The sequence below is a fragment of the Monodelphis domestica genome, chromosome 4 (genome assembly GCF_027887165.1).
Source record: "Monodelphis domestica isolate mMonDom1 chromosome 4, mMonDom1.pri, whole genome shotgun sequence".
In the NCBI taxonomy this organism is placed as follows: domain Eukaryota; kingdom Metazoa; phylum Chordata; class Mammalia; order Didelphimorphia; family Didelphidae; genus Monodelphis; species Monodelphis domestica.
Genome location: NC_077230.1, coordinates 344364113 through 344383378, shown reverse-complemented (window position 1 = coordinate 344383378; position 19266 = coordinate 344364113). Strand labels below are relative to the sequence as shown.

The 19266-nt window shown below is 43.8% G+C and overlaps 1 protein-coding gene across 19 annotated transcripts in view; it reads right to left on the bottom strand.

Moving 5' to 3' along the window:
* Positions 1-4714: 4714 nt before the first annotated feature.
* The window catches only part of ARRB1 (arrestin beta 1), a 141858-nt gene continuing 127306 nt past the window's right edge, over positions 4715-19266 (bottom strand). For 9 of the 19 annotated variants that reach the window (XM_056794956.1, XM_056794960.1, XM_056794957.1 and 6 more), the window contains 2 exons: positions 18387-18438; positions 4715-14841 (listed from right to left, as the gene is read on the bottom strand). In XM_056794956.1, coding sequence (XP_056650934.1) covers positions 14733-14841; positions 18387-18438 — 161 coding nt within the window. In that variant the 3' untranslated portion in view covers positions 4715-14732. The remainder of the gene's footprint in view (positions 14842-18386; positions 18439-19266) is intronic. The other 10 variants (XM_056794962.1, XM_056794963.1, XM_056794966.1 and 7 more) reach the window with 5 other exon arrangements.

Sequence of the window (19266 nt, the reverse complement as noted above, 5' to 3'; positions counted from 1 at the left end):
ACCTTCGTAGCCAAGTCATGTATTGATCTGGAGATTATTGTGGGAGATGGTGCAAGAAGTTGACCTAAAGCGATGTCCAGTTTTCCCAGCAGTTTCTGTCAAATAGTAAGCTCTGACCTCAGTCTTTTGGTTCATTGAATAATACATTGCTAAATTCACTCACTTCTGTATGTCGTATACCTAACCTGCTCCCCTGGCTGACTTTTCCATTCTTTAGCCAGTGACCAATAGTTTTGATGATTGCTGCTTTGTAACATAGATTGAGATCTGGGACTGCTAGATCCCTTTCCACTTATTTTACCTCCAGATGATTAAAAAAAAAACAACCCTTAACCTTCCATCTTAGAATCAATACTAAGTATTGGTTCCAAAGCAGAAGAGTGGTAAGGGCTAGGGAATGGGAGTTAAGTGACTTGCCCAGGGTCACATAGTTAGGAAGTATTTGAGGCTAAATTTGAACCCAGGACATTCCATCTACAGGTTTTGCTCCTTATCCACTGAGCCACCTAACTGCCCCCACTCCAGATGAATTTCATAGATCTTTCTTAGCCCAGTTCTCTCACTTGATCTTCTCATGACAAACTAGGGTGAGCTGATAAGAAATTTCCCCCAGAGCACCAAAATTTAGATGCCCCTGAGTACTATCTCTTTCAATGGCATAAAAACCAGTTTAGCTGAGCTCCTAATTAGCAAGAATAATTATTTAAAATGGGAAATTACAAGAATTAATTGTATAAGGGGAATATCTTAGAGAATTGTGGGGCATGTATAGACATTCTGTAACTGGTTCTGATTGGCTAACCACAAGGGGAAAACTTACATATTATGCATAGTAATTCTATAAAAGGCAAGTCTAGAGGGGTCAAGTGATTTGTGATTTATCTATGGCTACATAGCAAGGAAATGTCAAAGCCCAAATTTCACATGCACATATATATATACATTACACGCCCCTTTGACATTTACAAAGCACTTTAAAACATCATCTGGAGGCAGCTAGGGGTGCCAGCCAGGAAGACTTGGGTTCAAATATGGTCTCAGACACTTCCTAGCTGCGTGACCTTGGGCAAGTCACAACCCTGCAGTCACAACCCTGTTTGCCTGTTCCTTATTTTGCTCTTCTATCTTAGAGTTGTTACTAAGATGGGAAGTAAAGGTTTAAAGCATCACCTGATTTGAACCTCAAATAACTCTAAAAGAAAGTACTGTAAATATGGTCACCCCCATTTACTGATGAAAAACCTGAGGCTCAGGGACTTACCCAGGATCTTACAGCTAACATCTCAGAAGTAGATTTCAACCCCAGGTCTCTCCAGACCCTAAGTCAGTCATGATTGTCCCTACACCACATTTCCTGCCTCTAAGAGTAGATATCCCTAATGAAGTGGCAAAGAAAGTGCTTTGGAACCATAATGTGGTAGAAACCCAGAAACGGATGGTATTATTATTATTATTATTATTATTATTATTCTCTCAAGAGGATAGCTTACCTGGTATCACCAGTTAGTTCCCAACTTCAGCAGGTACTTTACCTGATGCCACACTGGGAGGTCAGACAACTCACAACTGGAGTAGGGGCACTTCATTATTACTGTTGTTTTTTTTAATATTTACTGAAAAGGATGGTTTTTTATTGTAATTTATTTTGGATCTATTATGTTATCATCTGGTGGTAAAAGGAGTAATTTCTGAGCCTCTGTTTGTTCAATTAGATTAAGACAGTCCCAGTGTTCAATTCTGGTATCCCTTCCTCTGTGAAGCCTTTTTCTTCCACTCTCTCCACTGGAAGTGACAATGACTCATTTTTCTATGGCATTTTAATTTACAATGTATTTCCCTCATGGTAGACCCATGTGTGAAATGACTCACCTCACGCTAAACAGCTTATGAGACAGAGTCAGGACTCCAAGACCAGGTTCATTTAACAAAACCATGTGACCTCCCATTTTTTTCCTCTTCTTTCCTCATGCCTTCCTTTCCCCATGACATTAAACCCTTCTCATGATGATCATCTCTTTCCTTGTCCATTCTGAGATCCCAAAGACTTAATGCAACCAAAACCAGCCTGGCCACTGGCCAATGGTAAATCTTTGGACCTAACAAGCCAGCAGAAGATGAGTTTGAGGAAAACAGGAGTGAGGACGGTTAGCATCCAAAAGAAAAAGGAAAATCCAAAGAGTTATTTGGAGTTCAAAGTTGGGGCAATATGATCTGTTCAAATTCCTGTAGGAGGTAGTACCTTCGAAACAGCACTAGACTTGGAATCAAGAACAGAGTCATGATTAGCAATTTTTGCTCCTGGGACCAATAAGCATGAAAGGTTCTCAAACATTTCTGGAGAGGCTGCTATGGAGGAAGGGATAGAGTGGAGAGGAATTCAACTAGGTTTGAAGAAAACTCATCACTTGGTAGCTTCTATTTTAACTCTTCTTACCAGAGCTAGGTACGGCTAGTGTTTTGTGCTACTGAAGGACTTCAACTGCTGTTTACAAGTTCTCCATTTTTGCACCCTGGAGCATCACTCCAGTAACCTTTTTCTCATCCCTAGTTATACAGTTATAGTCATAGACCTTTCAAATTTGGACTTAGAGATCATCTAGTCCAACTGTCTTATTTTATAAATGGGGAACTTTGCCCCAAGTTCCCATGATGCATTAAAGAATACTGGGTTCCTAATTCCCAGTCTAATGACCTTTCCATACCACCACCTTGCCTCTGGATTTTGGTTACATCCAAGAGGTACTCAGTTACCTGTATGATTCTGGGAAACTTTCTGAGCCTTAATTTTACTTTATGGAAAATGTGGGAAAGGGGGTTGATCAACTTCTAGGTCTTTGCCAGTGTAGCGATTCTATAACTAAGGTCCCCCAATCCTTGAAGCAGCTTCTGTTGTACAGATGGGACTGGACAGTGTTGTAGTTATATACCCATTGATGTTAACCTCTATTCTAGTCTGTGGGCAGGAACTGGGTCAAATTGTATCTCTCCTACCCTACCCCCAAGTCAGTACCTAGGATAGCTCCTCACTCTAGTAATACTTAATATGTTTGTTGCTTCTAGCTAAGGGTTTAGGAAATGTTATTCTTCTAATATTTTGGATGGATTTTAAAGTGGTATACCTGAGGAGGAAGAAACAACATGAGGACAATGAGAGGAAGATGTGACGGGAGTCCGTGACAGAATATAGGAGCTGAAAGGATCCTTAGTCAGAGCTGGGAGGAGCCTTAGAGAATATAATATAATCAGAGCTGGAAGGAGCTTGAGAATATAGTATGTCAGAGCTAGAAAGGATCTTAGAGCACGGAATATTAACGCTGAGAGGGGCCTTAGAATACAGAATATCTGAAACGGGAAAGGGCCTTGGAGCATGGAATGTAAGTAGAAAGGCTCTTAGAGATCATTTAATTTAACCCCATGATTTTAAAATAAGGAAACTAAAAACCTGCTGAAGAAGCCTAAGAATTGAGCCCTAAAAGGTCATGGCAGGGGAAGAAAACAAGATTAACTTTAGGCAAATCATGCAGGGAACAGTGTATCTCATTGTATAGCAGTCACTAGTACATACCATGAACCTTTTTAGGGGAGTGGGATGTCACCTTCCTTTGTTTATAATTCAATGAAGCTTTTCCTATATGTATTCCCTTTACCAAAGGCTTTGCAGAGGCAGAGATGGTGAAGACAGTCATTGTGCTTCAGAAACTCCCAATGCAGGGTCCTTGGGAGGTGGGGATTCGGGAGCAGGGGAAAAGGAGTGGATCACTTGTGTCTGGAAAACTTCCAGGAGGAGTTGGTCATTGCCATGGCCTGGGGGAGGGGGAAGATGCAAAGAGCTGTAAGAGCCAGGAGGAAGGGTATAGAATCAGAAAGAATGGCAGAAAGGGATTTGGTCACCCTATAAGTGATGAGTCATGGACAGTGTTCAAGTGGAGGTTGTGGTGGGGGTGGAGAGGATTCTAGTTCTATTTTACTTATTGAAATTTCAGAACACCCCCTAACACTCACTCACACACTCTCTCTCTTTCACACACACACACAATTTTTTGTTTTTGTTTTAAACCCTTACCTTCCATCTTGGTAATGTGTATTGGTTCCAAGGCAGAAGAGTGGTAAGGGCTAGGCAATGGTAGCCAAGTGACTTGCCCAGAGTCACATAGCTAGGAAGTGTCTGAGGTCAAATTTGAACCCAGGACTTTCAGTCTCTAGGCCTGGCTCTCAATCCACTGAGCCACCCAGCTGCCCCCCTTTTTTTTCCACATCAGGGATTTTATCCCATGTGTCCATTCCTGATTGGTTAGAAGCCTTAAATTATCAAGAGTGATTATAATTTAAAGGAGAATGAAATTAGGGGCTCAGACCTCTGCATTTGCAGCAGACATGAGGTCCTACTTGGAGACCATCAGAGGACTGGCCAATGGAAAGGGTGGAAAAGTCTTACTAGGCTGAGGAGCTAAACAGAGAAGATGAGCTGAAGGGATAGGGAATTTCATCTAGACCAGATTCCAGGAAAGCAAAAAGGTACAGGCTGAGGGCTACATCTTACTAGATGACTTGCAGGAGGAGAGAATAGAATACATTGGGGCTTGTCTAGCTCTGCCATATAGGAAGGAACCAAAAACAGTATTTCCTTGGCTGGGTCTGTTCATGGCTCTAACGAAAGGACGGGAAAATGCCACCAGCCCTGCATCCCCCAAAAGCAAAAATGTGATAGTCCCCATTTGTGCTGATTGTTGTTGTTTAATAAACTATAATAACTTATGTGACAGACACAGAAACAGTACAACAAAGAAACTGAGCAGGCAGGGCCCACAATGAGGGCAAAGAGATCCTTTTTCAAGGCCCTGAAGATGACCATGGTCCTCAAAGGGTCATCTCTCCTCCCTCCCGCTCCCTTCCTCCATCTATCTCTTTAGATGTATATACACCAAACATCGATGTAACACTCATTTCCAAATACCAGTCTCAAAGGCAAAGGCAAAGGATGGAGACAGTCTGGAGTCAGCAGGGACAGCCACAGTCCTTTGTGGAAGAGGGGACACAGTATAAAGGGCAGGGTGGTGGCCAGCCAGAGCCCTGCACCTGGTGTGGCTTCCCAAATGGATCTTACTCCTGACACGGTTCAGCTAGATGATCACATCTCCAGTCACTGCCTCTAGTCCAAAAAACTGCTTATTCATGCTTGGTTTCTTATCTAATCTTTACAATGACCATTTGAAGGAGACTGGCCAAGTATAGGGTATTGTTTTATTCATGTAAGACCCAGGTCACATAGCGAACCATCATTAGGTCTCCTGACTCCCCATTTAGGGTTCTTTCCATGGTGTTAAGTATTTTCCATCTGAACCCAGAAAACTGTGTTGCAGTAATGTAGCATAAAACCAGTATAATAATGCAGTATAATACCAGCTGGTACCAAGGCCAGGGACTTCAACCAGTGCAGAAGCAATGCTCCAGGGCTCCCTGGAGAGGATGCCTCAGTCAGGCAGATTCCAGGCCTCCCTAATTGGTGGGAACTTGCTGTGACATTGTCAGGCCAAAGCAATCTCCAAACCAGTCACAAGGAGATCTCAAGTATGGTAAGAGGCCATAGGACTTCAGGATTAGGATTGGAAGAGACCTCAGAGATGGCTAAGTCCAATCACTAAGTCCTCTTACAGGGGAAGAAACCTAGTTAAGATCCATAGAAAGAAAGGGTTTTGTCCAAGGTCCTGAATCCAGTTAAGTATCAGAGCCAGGATTAGGATCCAGGCTAACTCCAAAGGCAATGTTCCTTCAGCTATATCACAATTTATATATGGGAATGGACACTGCCTACATATTCTATTTGAACTGCACTATGAGAGGTTGCTATTAAAGGAATGGGGATGGGAGGAGGGAAGGAAGCCTTCTAGAAGACATTCTGTTTAATGAAGACAATTTCTCTTTTGTGAAATCTGGAGTTTCATATATTCATTTGTGCTTAATCTTTTTTTTTTCTACCACCTTAGACCAAAGGTTTCTGGAAGGGTGGGGTGGGGGTGAGAATCACATTTCTCCCTTCCAGCCAGGAAGTCTCTAAGGGACAAGGACCTGCCCCTATCAGACTAGAGGTAGGGACATTGTCTCCCCTGTGCCCTACTGTCAGATCAGGAGTTATAGAGGACAACTGTGAATTCTCCTCAGACAAGGGATTCCATAAGAACAGAGGCCAAGTATCCCCTGGGTACTAATCCAAAATATTTGTTTGTTTGGAGACATCTCCTGGGCAGAGACTACTCATGATTCTATGTCCCAGCACCCAGCAGAGCGAATTCTTGGACATAGTAAGCTTAAAAATGTGCTTGATACTTGGTTGTTAAACTGAGTTTCGTCTTCCCCTTGATATCTGTGTGCCCTGAAGGGGGCATACATGGGGACAGAAGAGGAAACATCTTCCATCTCTAAAAGTGACTGAGGTCAAGTGTTGGCCCTGGGCCAGTCCAGAAGACTCAGCAAGAGCTGTCAAATCAAGCCAAGAGCTTTCTCTTAGCCATCACTTTGCTCCACAGTCTAGAACATGCCACGAGTTTGAGGTGCTGGGAGAGCAGAGCTGAGCCTTTGTCCCGATGATAAGCTCCAACCTAAGCTTCTGGGCAGGCTGGCCAGAATCACAGGTAACAGATTTGTGCATGATTTCATACATACCTGTGCATGCTGCCAAGTCTGTTTCTATGAGCATTGTACATGAAAACACATTACAAATACACTTTAATCCATTTGGGAGATAATACATTTAGCTGCGCTTGTGTGACTGGTATGTGTGTCTAGCTCTGACTATAATTATGTACATTCTTGGTTATGAGTTTAGGGCTATGCATGAGCAAGCATGAAACTGTAAGCCTGTGATTTTAAGTCCTTCCTAGGCCCCTAACCTTAAAGTTGGAGGGGATCTTAAGGATCATCTAGTCCAACCCCTTCATTTCAGAGATAAGAAAACAAGCTCAGCAAGGCTGCCACTTGCCCAAGGTCACACAGACATTAAGTCCCTATTTGTGCCAAGCAACATGCACTTATATTTGAGCATGAGTCACAAGCGCAATGACCTCTAGAAAACAATTCTCCCTGAGGCTCTTCCAACAAGCAAACCAAGAAATTTAATGAGAAAACCTTGCCTTGAGTTTGGTTTCCACCTTCAAGGTCCAAACCTAGGGAAGCCTCTTAGATTCAGGTTTCAGAGATGGAAATCAGGAGTTTTACTGACTTGTCTTTGAGGTGGAGATTAATGAAAACCCCTACAGAAGGGTCTCCTTTTAAATTCTTTGAGCAGGTTCCCAAGCCATTCAGGCTAGGGGCATGGAAGATGCTTCTGCCCAATGTGGGTATATTATCATCTGTCAGGGAGACAGGGTAGGTGACCTGTGAGAGCAAGAAGGCAGCTACTCCTACCAATAGCCCTAAGGAACCCACTGTCTTTCACTCAAAGGTTGCTTTCAGACAGAAGACAAAAAAGATTTAGAACCTCTGGACTGGTGTTCAATACTGGCCCATTATACTTTGGCTTCAAAGCTGACTGTCTTGAAAGGAGGAAGAGTGAAAGAGGAAGGTTCTCTAGACTTTAAGGAGTCATGTTCCCGGGTAGTTTCCTCCATGTTCGCTTGCCTTATATATATTTTTTTTTTGAGAAAGTCTCATGGGTTAGGCTAGGCTATGAGCTGCCTAAAGGCCTGAACACAGAGAATGTCAAAGGGTTAAATCATCTTGCTTGCTTTATCATGTGGCTAAATAGTTGTATACTAAACCATTCTCTGAATTGCCTGAGGTTTTAGCCAGAGAAAACATTAGCAAGGAATGCTAAGTGTGTCAAACCATCAATGACATCTGCATCCGGGACCACCCCCTCTAAACTGACACTATTCTCTAAGTGTGGCTGTGGGATCCTGCCAATGGAAGCACAGAATATCTTTGGGTGATGAAATAAATGCAGGTAGATAAATGTGTGAAGCAATAGGCAGTTGATGTTTATCCAGCAGAGTAAAATTTTAAAATATGTATATATCAAAGCAGAATTATTAGGGACATATACAGGACTCGCACCACATTTCAAGACTCCAATCCAAATCTCTTCCTTTCAGATGTGTTGGGAATTTTCAGTACCCAAGTCCCTGGTGGGAACAAATTAGGAACACCGGCACAGCTTCCCTCTAGAGAAATAGGAAGGCATCCTTTCACAGGAGACCTCAGCCTTGCTAGTATATGCCCCTACTATCCCACCTTCTAATAGCATCTTTCTTGAGATCCCAACTCTATTCTAGGATAGGGGTCAAGATGTGAGTGCAGGAAACAAAGCGTATCGAGATTCAGCTCAAATCCTACCTTCTGCAGGTCTCTTGCTCCACTTCACCCCCTAGTATCTTTTCTCTGAGATTACACTTCATTCATTTACCTTGTAGGTGTATATGTAGAAAATCTTATAGGTGTACTCGTCTGCCTTTTGTCTGTCTCTCTCTTTTGTATCCTCATCACTCAGCAGTGCCTGGCACATAGAAAGCACTTAATGACTGTTTGGCTGAATGACTGGGAGGCCTGTTGGTGCTGCAATTGATGAAAGACAGGGGGTCCAAGAGGCCCTTCTGGCTCAGAGAATGAGGAGGCGATTCATGCTCAAAGTAGATTGGAAATCAGTACAAGAAAACTGGGCTTTCCACAAAATATTCCTTTCTCGGCTGTTTCCAGTCATGGCAAGGACTGAAACTTCAAAAATCTGTATTGTCTTTCTAATGAATTTATAGCATGCACAGTAGGGATGTGGTCAGCAGGGTGTTGGGGCTAATAAAAATTTAGCAGGATCCATTTCTTATTACCTAGATGGCAGCAGAGACAGATACCCCCAAAAGAACCCTGAATGGCCATGGTATTGCATCCTATCCTTTCCCTCTCCTATCTTCCAGTTCACTTCCCACATGACTTTTAGAGCTTTGGGTCAACTTCTGAGGATACATTTTAGCAGACAGTAACAGAGGCTTTTCCAGAATGGAGCGAACAGTATCATGCCACAAAAAAAAAATTTTTAAATGGAGATGTTTAGTCAGAAGACTGAAGGAGCATATGGTGGTGGTCTTCAAGTATTTGAAGGGCTATTATAGAGGACTTACTTGTTCTACTTTGCCCCAGAAGGTAAAACTAGGAACAATGGGAGAAACTAGAGGGAGGCAGAATTTTTTTTCCCCAAGAGAAAAGCACCTAACAATTAGAACTGTCCAAAAACGGAGTGGGCTGCTTTAAAAGGTAATGGCCAGCGAGGTGGACTAGTACAAACAGCACTGGACCTGGCATCAGAAAGTTTAGTTTGAATCCTGCCTTAAATGCTTACTAGCTATGTGACCCTAGGCAAGTCACTTTCTCAGCATCAATTTCCTTAGCTGTAAAATGGGGATAATAATAGCACCTGCCTCATAGAATTATTGTGAGGATCAGCCAAGATACTACAGGTAAAGTTCTTTGCAAGCATTAAAGCATTATGTAAATGTTGACTATTATTAATGAGTTCCCCATCACTTGTAGTCTTCAAAATGATGAGCATTTGTCAAGAATGTTGGTGATGGAGATTCATGATCTTGGTAGGAATTGGATCAGATGGCTCTTCACATCCCTTCCAATTCCAAGTTAGTGACTATATACAGAGACGCACTAAATGGGCTCTTTCTTGGCCCGTTATTTTTCTTCTATGAGAATAAATCAAGTTGTGCTCATTTTATTTGATTCCTTGATGAATTTGACCCAGAGAGATGGGTGGCAGGGTCCAGAGGAAAGGACGCTGGGTCAATATAATGTCACTGTAGTGTCACTTCTTCTTTGACTTATTCTGTGATGCAGGCAGGCCCAGAATTTCCCTTCTAAATCACAGTTTGGCAAAACCCCACACCTCCCTCCTTGAGGTCATCTGCAGACAAAATAGAACTTCCAGAGAGAGACACATGCCAAATTAGAACAATGAGATATGGCGGTCATATTTAGGCCAATTATTCCTTCTACATTCATAGGCTTGTTGTGGAAGGAATTCTTAGAGACCTTTGAGGTCAATCTCCTTATTTGAGAATCCTCTGCCTCCAAATCTCCCACTCTCAGCAGCAGTTCTCTTGATTTAGATCACTGGAACAGCTTCCTAATTGGCCTCCCTGCTTCCAATCTCCACCACTCTTTTCAATTCATGCTCCAAAATTAAGACTTCAAAAATCTTCAATGCCCCCCTATTGTTTCTAGATAACAATGCAAATACATTTAGGCATTTAAATCCCTTCACATTCTTGCTCCAACCTACCTTTCTAGATTGATTTCATGTCACTCTCCTTCCTACACTTTATGTTCCAACTAAACTAGTAGTTTCTTGAAGATGGTGTCTCTCATCTCCAGACCTTAGCACTGGCTGTTCCCCACATGCCTAGAATGCACTACACTTCTTGCAGAATATTTATAGTTTTCTTCAAAGTTCAGGGATCTCAAATGACCTTTTACTTATCCACTGCATTCTCCCAGTAGAACCTATGCTCCTTGAGGGCAGGGACTTTTTCACTTTTTTTTTTTGCACATCTACAACCTGGATCAGATCCTTGCAGTAGAAAAGGTACTCAAAACTGGGTGGAGTTCAACGATCCAATTCAGCCTCCCCAGTTTCCCTCTGCATACAGTGCAAGCAGCACCAACTAATCCAAGAGCTGCAGAGCCCCTGGCAATGTGATGTGGGGTCCTTAAAGGAGACAGTGAACAAGTGGACAGGAAAGTGAACGAGTTGACCAAATACATCTGGGAATCAGGACCATGTTTTCATGGAGAAACATCGTGTTTGGAACATCTCCAACTTTAGAAATGAATCAAAAGAAGAATCAATGCACTGAATCTTCTTGCAGAGGGAGGGCTTCAAGGCAACCATTTTCCTTCTGTATGATAGTCTCTTCAGTCACCTAAACCAAAAGTTTTACCTTCTGGTATGTTTATTCCGCATTCTCTGGGACTGGAAATTAAGGATACACAGTGGAATCCCTGGCCAACCTGAGAGGGTCTTCATTCCTCACTCTCAGCTTCAAGAGTAAGGGGCAGCAATCTACAAAGCCCTGCTCAGTCCCACCTTCTAACTTAACTTGTCCTCACAGGTGTCGAGGAGGGCAAAGGGAGTGGAGAGGATGCCACACAAACACTGGGTAAGGATTCTGGGAATTATTTTAACCTGGATGAAAATATTTCAGGAGAATGAAAGTTTTCTTCACTCAGCTATCTGAAGGGCTATCATAATAAAAGATACTCGTTCTGCTGAAGTCCGGAGGGCAAACCTGGTCCTGTGGGTAAAATTCATAGAGAAGCAAACTTCAGTTTGGTATAAGGAACACATCCTAACAATGAGAGCTGTCCAAAAAGTGAAATGGACTATTGATGAGTAGTGGTAGATTCCCATTTACTAGAGCTTCAAGTAGAGACCAAATAACTAATTAGTCTCTACTAAGTAAAGGAGTGAGAGATTCCTTCGGGTACAGGCTGAGCTAGTTGGCTTTTGAGGTACTTTCCAAATTTGATAGAATGTAAGCTCCTTGAGGACAGGAACTATTTTATTTTTGTGTTTGTATTCCAAGCACCTAGATTAGTGCCTAGTACCTAATAAGTGCTCAATAAGTGTGGAGAATCTGCCCACCCCGTGGGCTCTCTAGCCCTGTAGCTTATAATTTGAAGCTGAGGAAAAGAGATTTGGAAGAACTGCAAGTAGACATCTAGTTTGTCTACCATTCCTCCACTGATGCTTCAGAAAGTTACACTCAGTTCTCAGGCCTTAAAAATGGTGCCAACTTCCTGAAGAGGTGTTAAGTGGACTTCCAAGGATTCTTCTGGGAAGGATGTGTTGGCACACAAAATGCTGGGACTGGAAGAAACAAGATGAGACCTCTAGGTTCTTTGTCCTCTTGGATGCTTCTGGGGGGAATCTGGCTTGCTCCTAATCTCTATTGAGGATGCCACAGGTAGAGCAAAAGAGAGTTAGGGGGAGCACTCTGAGAGCAATTTGTCCTTTGCCTTACTAGTAAGATGGAAAAAAAATTGGTACATCTGCTAAACTACATATACTGTAAGTCCAAGAACCAAAAATACTGCTTAGGAAACTACAGAATTCTCTGTGGCAATCTATGCCTACTGGACAGGACCAGGGGTTCTATATTCCAGGGCACTCTGTGTATCAATTAATATGATGAGATGTAACTGGGGAATGAAGGGGACAACTAAGGCTCTGTCTTGGGGCATCAAAATTTGGTGGATGCTGACAGCACCATTCAAAGGTGCACTTCCTATCCCTACACCACTCCTTCTCAATTATACCCCTGTCAAGTTCTTGTCCCTTTCCCCTATTCCTTTGTTCTAGCCACAAACATTCCTAGTTATTACTCCAACTATGGTCTCCATTCCTTGTTTTTCACATTCAAACACTTATGATTTCAAATATGAGTTCCTTTGACTCCAGATTCCTTTGATCTCCAGACTCCAGACCCACCATACTGTGACACTCGATCCAAATCAGATGACCTCACATGAAGGATGTAGGGAGAGTCTCAAATTCAGTGGGAGACGCCTAGATACCTCTTGGGTTCCATCCATTGGGAGGGATTCCATGTATCAAGGTCCAAATTGTTTTCTCTATAAATCTCCATATCAACTAAAGTCAACCCCATCCTCTGCTTGAATTCTTCCTCTGTGGCTCTGGAGACTTTCCAGGATCCAAAAGAAAGATGGAGAATCTGATGAACTTGATCTTATAGGTGTGGCTGAAGAGAGCAGCCACTCCTTAGGAATCCATTTGCTTCTTCTCTAATGGTATCATAGAAAAGGAAACCCAAAAGAACACAACCAGTCGCTGGTAAATGACCTTAGGGGATCAGAAATCAGCTTTTGGTCTAGAAATCCAAACTGGACCCAAGAGAGCCAGAGAGAAAGCTTTTGGAAATCAATTCCCTGTCCAAAATGTAGGGGATTAAGAATCAGAGGGCCTGAATTTTAATCCTGGTTCTGTTATTTATTTCATGTGTTTTTTTGATGTCATTTAATCTTCTTGGCCCTCATTGCTATAATTTGTAATATGCAGAGGAGGAGCTAGTTTAGACTACACAATCTCTGAGGTTCTTTTAAGTCCCAGGCAATAAAGCTGCCTTTCCACATTGCTCTCTGCCCTTTCTGAAGAAGTAAACAAAACCAACATTTGAGCCTTGGTACCAGTTTTTCTGAGGACCAGCTATGTCCACTTCAGTTGTGTGTCCTCCTCCTGGTCACAGCAGGCATCATACCCTGAGACTTTCCTAAGAAAGGGGTGGGCAAGATCTGAACCTAATATATATACTCCAACTATCTTTTGGCCCCTACATCTGAACTGAAGGCAATTCAGTAACTAATACACCAAGTGGAAGAATGTAAGCTTCATTCCCCACCAACCACACCCCCACCCCAGTAGAATGTAAGCTTCTGGAGAACAAGGGATGTTTCCTTTTTATCTTTATATCCCTTGCACATAGTAGGTGCTTAATAATGCTTGTTGAATTGCATTGTGTTGCATTGTTAAATGAAAGATTAAAACTCAGCCAGTTCTACGGTAAATGAACATCTCATTCAGGAGAGAATAGTCTCTCTGGGAAGTCTTCCCCAGAGATATTGATTCCTTTGCTACCAGGGACTCAGGAGCAAGATATGTTTTCTCCCTTCACCCCAAATACATGGCCTTTTTCAATTTTCTGGACCACAGACAATCATCACAATATGAAAATGATATATACTCAACTCTCTTCCTCTGTCTCTCTCCAAAACATATAAGATACATATCACTAAGAGACTATGTTCTGACAATATTAAAATGTTTGTGCTAGTCCTTGTGACTTGCATTCAACTTGGTAACTGCTGGTAAGAACATCAATGTGACTGCTTTTGTCTCGCTGAACTGTCATTACACCATTGTGGTCGGAAATACTGGGAGAGGAATCGGGGTAAGGAGAGAGGAATATTGGGAGGGAAGTGGAAGGACAGAGATTCCAGCTGCTGGTTCTTCCCCCTCCCTCTCTAGCACATGGCTCCCACTTGCTATCACCATCTCTCTGAGCCAAGGTAGTTCAACCAAGTCATCTCATTGGCCATTCTGAGTACATCAATAGCTAGAACTGTGGACTCATTTTCTCACCCTCATCTGGTCACCTCCCACACCATCAGCAGGTGTGCCTAGAACCACCCCCTGCCCCCACCCCTAAATATACGTATACTGGTCATTCTTTCCCCTCTCTCTTGCCAGACTCCACATTCAAACACTTAATTCCACTGGATGGATTCCACCCAATGTGTGCAGAACAGACACAATCCAAAGAATGTGGATTAGGAAGCTCTTGGGACTGGTCATATGGAGAAGACTGAAGGCTGGGTGGCTGGAGGGGATCGAAGGTGAGGCAGAAACAGAGAGGACTTGGGATAGATTAAGGTAGGAAGAAGGGTAGTGAGCCATTCCTTCGTTCTCCAGGGGGGAAGCAAGGTATCCTCTCCTCTAGGGAGGCTCGGTGATATGGTGACGAGGGGGTCAAAGCCAGATGGTGAGGATCCCTGATGACACCTACATAAGTCCTCTGGAGTCCCCTGGTAGAAGTAAAAAAAAAAAACAGAAGGGGAAAGAAATACCAGAAAAAGGAGAGAAAAAGAAGAAAAGATAACAAGTAGCCTAATTCACAAGAGTTAACCAGAACCACCCAAGAAGAACAGCCAAGAGGAATCCAGTCTTATGTGTTGTTTAAATGTGGCGAGTTTGGGACTTCCTCTTCTTCCTGGTCGTCCTTCATACCTTTCAGTCTCTGTCGAGCAAAGTCCTCAAACACAATGTCGTCATCGCTAACAGGAGAGATAAAGGGAAAGAAACTGTCAGGAGAGGAAAGGATAGCCATACAAAGGAACAGAAGCCAGAGCAATTAAGGAGACAGAACCAAAGAAGTTACCCAGCTGTCCCCTGGGTCAGGCCAGGCCTGGGTCCCTCAGTGACAGAAACAGCTAGACATTGCTTTCTAGAATGAAAGCTAGGGAAGAGCTCATATTGAGGGGACAGGAACCTGGGATTAATTCACAACCAGTTGTGACTTGTTGTATAAGCAAGATAGGAAGAGAGAATCACAGAATCTTTGAGCTAGACCCCAGAAGGCAAATAATTCAAACCCTATCTGAGCAGAAATCCTATCTAGGACATTCCAACACTGTGCGTCCCAATGGCTATAGCGGCTTATCCTTGCTCTGGAGTAGCTAGGCAGCATTCCATGTGGGAAAAGATCTGGGGCTCTTGGTGGATCATAAACTCAACAATGCAACTCACCAGCCAAAAAGACTAATAGTATGAGCTTAGGTTTCATTAAGACAGGGGCCAGGTCCAGAAATGATCGCTTTGCCACCCTCTGCTCTAGATGAAGGCTTTGGGGAGTACTGTATTTGGTGCAAGGCACTGCATTTTAAGAATGACAGTGGTCAAATAGAGTCCATCCAGAGCGGGCTGACCAGAATGGGAAGGGGATTGGAAACTTTGTCACCTTGAGCTGAAGGGACTGAGTTTGTTGTTTACCCACAAAGAAGGGCATATGTTACAGCTGCTCTGCAGAGACCAAAATGGCCTAAGGTGAAGAAGAGGGATCAAGCTCATTCTGTCTGGCTCTGATGGACAGAACTAGGGGCAATGGGTGGAAATTAAATAGAGGTAGGCTTCATTTCAACATAAAGGGGAAACCTCCTAATAATAAAAGCTGTCAGGAGATGGGCCAGATATTTCTCATCAGTGCCTTTGAGGAAGTTTTGATCTGCCCTAGATGTTCAACCGCTGACCCAGTGAATTCTCCATCACTGGAGTCTCCAAGTGGAGGCTGGACAACCACCGATCAGGGTTATTGGCAAAGAGATTTCTGTTTGGATAGAGATTGGAATTCTTGCTTTCTGAGGTTCCTTGTGGCTACCCCTCCATCCTTGAGATTCTGTGACTCTTGGGGATTCTTGGAAGTCATAGAAAACCGAACCTCCCCAAACCATCCCCCAAACCATGGCCTTAAAGGCACTGGTACCAGCAGGAACCAAGCAGGGCAGGGCAGAATGAGCAAGGGGAAGGGCTTCAGCATGGGAGATGTCTCCTTGCAGCTTTTCTAGCTCAGGGACACCTCCTTTGAGTGGAGGGTAGAGTGGCAAGACAAGATTGACACCAGGGCAAGAAGAGAGCTAAGCTTGCATGCTAAGGGTTTCAGGCAGCCAAGCTTGCTGCTGGGCATGCCAGACCAGGCAGGATTCCTTGCAGATGTGTTAGGCTAAGCATTTCCCAAACCATGTCCACTGGAATCGGGTTTTGAAACAAGAACATTTTAATATTGGGCTATAGACTCCTAGCCCTAAAATGTATGAAATTTGAAATTATGGACTAAAAATATTTTTTAAAATAAAAATAATAATTTACTTTACTTTCATTATTTTATTGTATTATATATCATTATATATTATTATATACTAATTTTAAATTTTTTAAAATAAAAATTTAAACATGGCAATATGAAAATATGCTCCAAAATTCCTCCTGCCCCATCTATATGGGGGAAGAAAGTACCCTCTGATTCTCCTGCTCTCCATTTATAAGTTCCATCAATATATAATGTATTGGTCTAAAGGTAGGCCACTTTTCCTTCTAGACCTGGCTTCTATATTCTTCAGTGTTTTCCTAGATTGCTTCTGATTGTTCATTTCCTCCATTGGAACTCCATGGAAGAGGCATGGAGGGCAGTGAGCTGGCCTCAGAGTAAGAAAAAGCTGAGGCCAAATCCTGCCCCTGCTAAGGGTTATACAACTAACCCTCAGCAAGTTATTTAACTTGTCAGTGCCCAAAACAACTCTTTAAGAATATAAGGGGGTGCGAGGGGTGGGGGAGGCACAGCTAGATGGCACAGTGTATAGAGTGCCAGGCCTGGAGATGGGAGGACCTGGGTTCAAATCTCAACTCAGACACTTCCTAGCTATGTGACACTGGGCAAGTCACTTAACACCTCCCTCCAAAAATAGAACGTTTTATGGGCTATCTTTTATGTGCTGTCTTCCCCCTTAGAATAGAAGCTCCCTAAGGAAGTGCTGTCTTTTTTAAAAATATATTTGTATCCCCAGACTTGACACATATAAAGTGCTTAATAAATGCTTCATGTCTGTAATAGAGGAACTGTCTATTTGCATTGATGGAGAGAGCTTCTATATTAAGACATTCACCACAGGATCTCCTTCACTCCCATCCCCCCACATTAAACTGCCATTCCATTCAATTTAATAAGTAGTTATTAAGCACCTACTATGTACCAAGAATCTACTTCACAGGCGTATTGTGAGCTTGGTCATTTTTAAAATTAAAGCATTACAGAAATGAGAATCATTACCTTAGGGATGTAGCCTCTATTTAGACCAATACAGTATCTCTGGCCCCAAAGTGTCCTATGGTCAAGTGGTTTGGGAAACACTGAGTTAGGCTGTGGATGGGATCATCCAGGCCTACCAGTGACTCATTAGAGTCACTGAGCCAATGAGCCAGTCCATTCCCTCTCCTTCCCACCACAGCCCTCTCTCTCTCTCTCTCTCTCTCTCTCTCTCTCTCTCTCTCTCTCTCTCTCTCTCTCTCTCTCTCTCTCTCTCTCTCTCTCTCTCTCTCTCTCTCTCTCTCTCTCTCTCTCTCTCTCTCTCTCTCCCTCCCTCCCTCCCCTCTCTCTCTGTCTCTTTCTCTCTCCTCTCTGTCTCTGTCTCTGTATGTGTGTGTCTCTCTCCCCTCTCTGTATGTGTGTCTCTCTCTCCCCTCTGTCTCTCTCTCCCCCCTCCTCTCTCTGCCTCTCTCTTCCCCTCTCCCCCCACCTCTCTGTCTCTCTGTCTCTGTCTCTCTCTCCATCTCCCCCTCTCTCCCCCTGCCTCTCTCTCTCCCTCCCTCCCCTCTCTCTGTCTCTTTCTCTCTCCTCTCTGTCTGTGTGTGTGTCTCTCCCCTCTCTGTCCCCCCACCTCTCTCTTCCCCTCTCCCCCCACCTCTGTCTCTCTCTGTCTCTGTCTCTCTTTCCATCTCCCCCTGCCTCTCTCTCCCTCACCTCTCCTTCTGTCTGTCTCTGTCTGTCTCTCTCCCCAATCTTTCTGTCTCTCTGTCTCTGTGTGTCTGTCTCCCTCTCCCTCCCCCTGCCTCTCTCTCCCCCACCTCTCTCTGTGTGTCTGTCTCTGTCTCTGTCTCTCTCTCTCCAACCTTTCTGTCTGTCTCTGTCTGTCTGTCTCTCTCCCTCTCCCTCCCCTGCCTCTCTCTCCCCCACCTCTGTCACACACACACACACGCACACACACACACACACACACACACACACACACACCCTCCCCACCCAAACATCCACAGTCAGGATTTAGCTTACTTTGTATCAAGCTCTATGAGATTGGTATCTATGGGCGCTTCATTCTCTGGAACTAAACACAGGGAGTTAGGACACGGGGTTAGTGAGTTTACACACGAACGGTTGGCTGACCAAGTCACAGCACTGGTTGCCAACGCACTGAAGAAACAGAAGGGAGGGCGGTGGAACTAAGCATGGGCTAGGCTACAGCTTGTCTCTAGGCAGCACCGTTTAGTGAAAAGAACGCTGGACTTGAAGTGAGAAGGCCTGAGTTCCAGCTATGACGCTACTGCTTCCTAGCTGGAAGAGCTTGGGTTGAGTGCTTTTCCCTCGAGATTTCGTTCCCTCCCACACAATGAAGGAAAGGACACTGGTCTCGCCCAGGGGCTTCGTAACCTGGATCTGAGGGGTCTATGGAGAGATTTCAGTGGGTCTGTGAACTTGGGATGGGGGGGGGGGGGGAGACGGCATCTTTATTCTCACTAATCTCTAGCTGAAAATTAGCATTCCCTTCAATGACTTAAAAAAACCAGTTCCCAGGGTCTTCCTTCACTGATTTCCTCAGGGGTCCGCAGTACCAAAAAAGGGAAGGAACTCGTGGTCTAGTTGTTTTAAAGTCCCTTTCAGCAGCGACATGCAGTGACTTTTTCTTTTCTTCTTCTGGGGCGGGGGGTGGGGGGGATGCAGTGTTTCAGAGGGCCTGGGGCTGAGCATCCTTCCCAGCAAACTTTTTCTAGGACCCTCTCTGAATAGCACCAGGTCTGAGCTTATTCCCCATCCCTACCACCATCCAGCATAAGACTGGAGAATTAGCAAGAGTGAGGAAATGGGAAAAGCCCATCCTCAACAGGGTCCCTGAAAGCACTGGGATTCCCAAAGGGCAAAAGTCCCTGGACTCAGC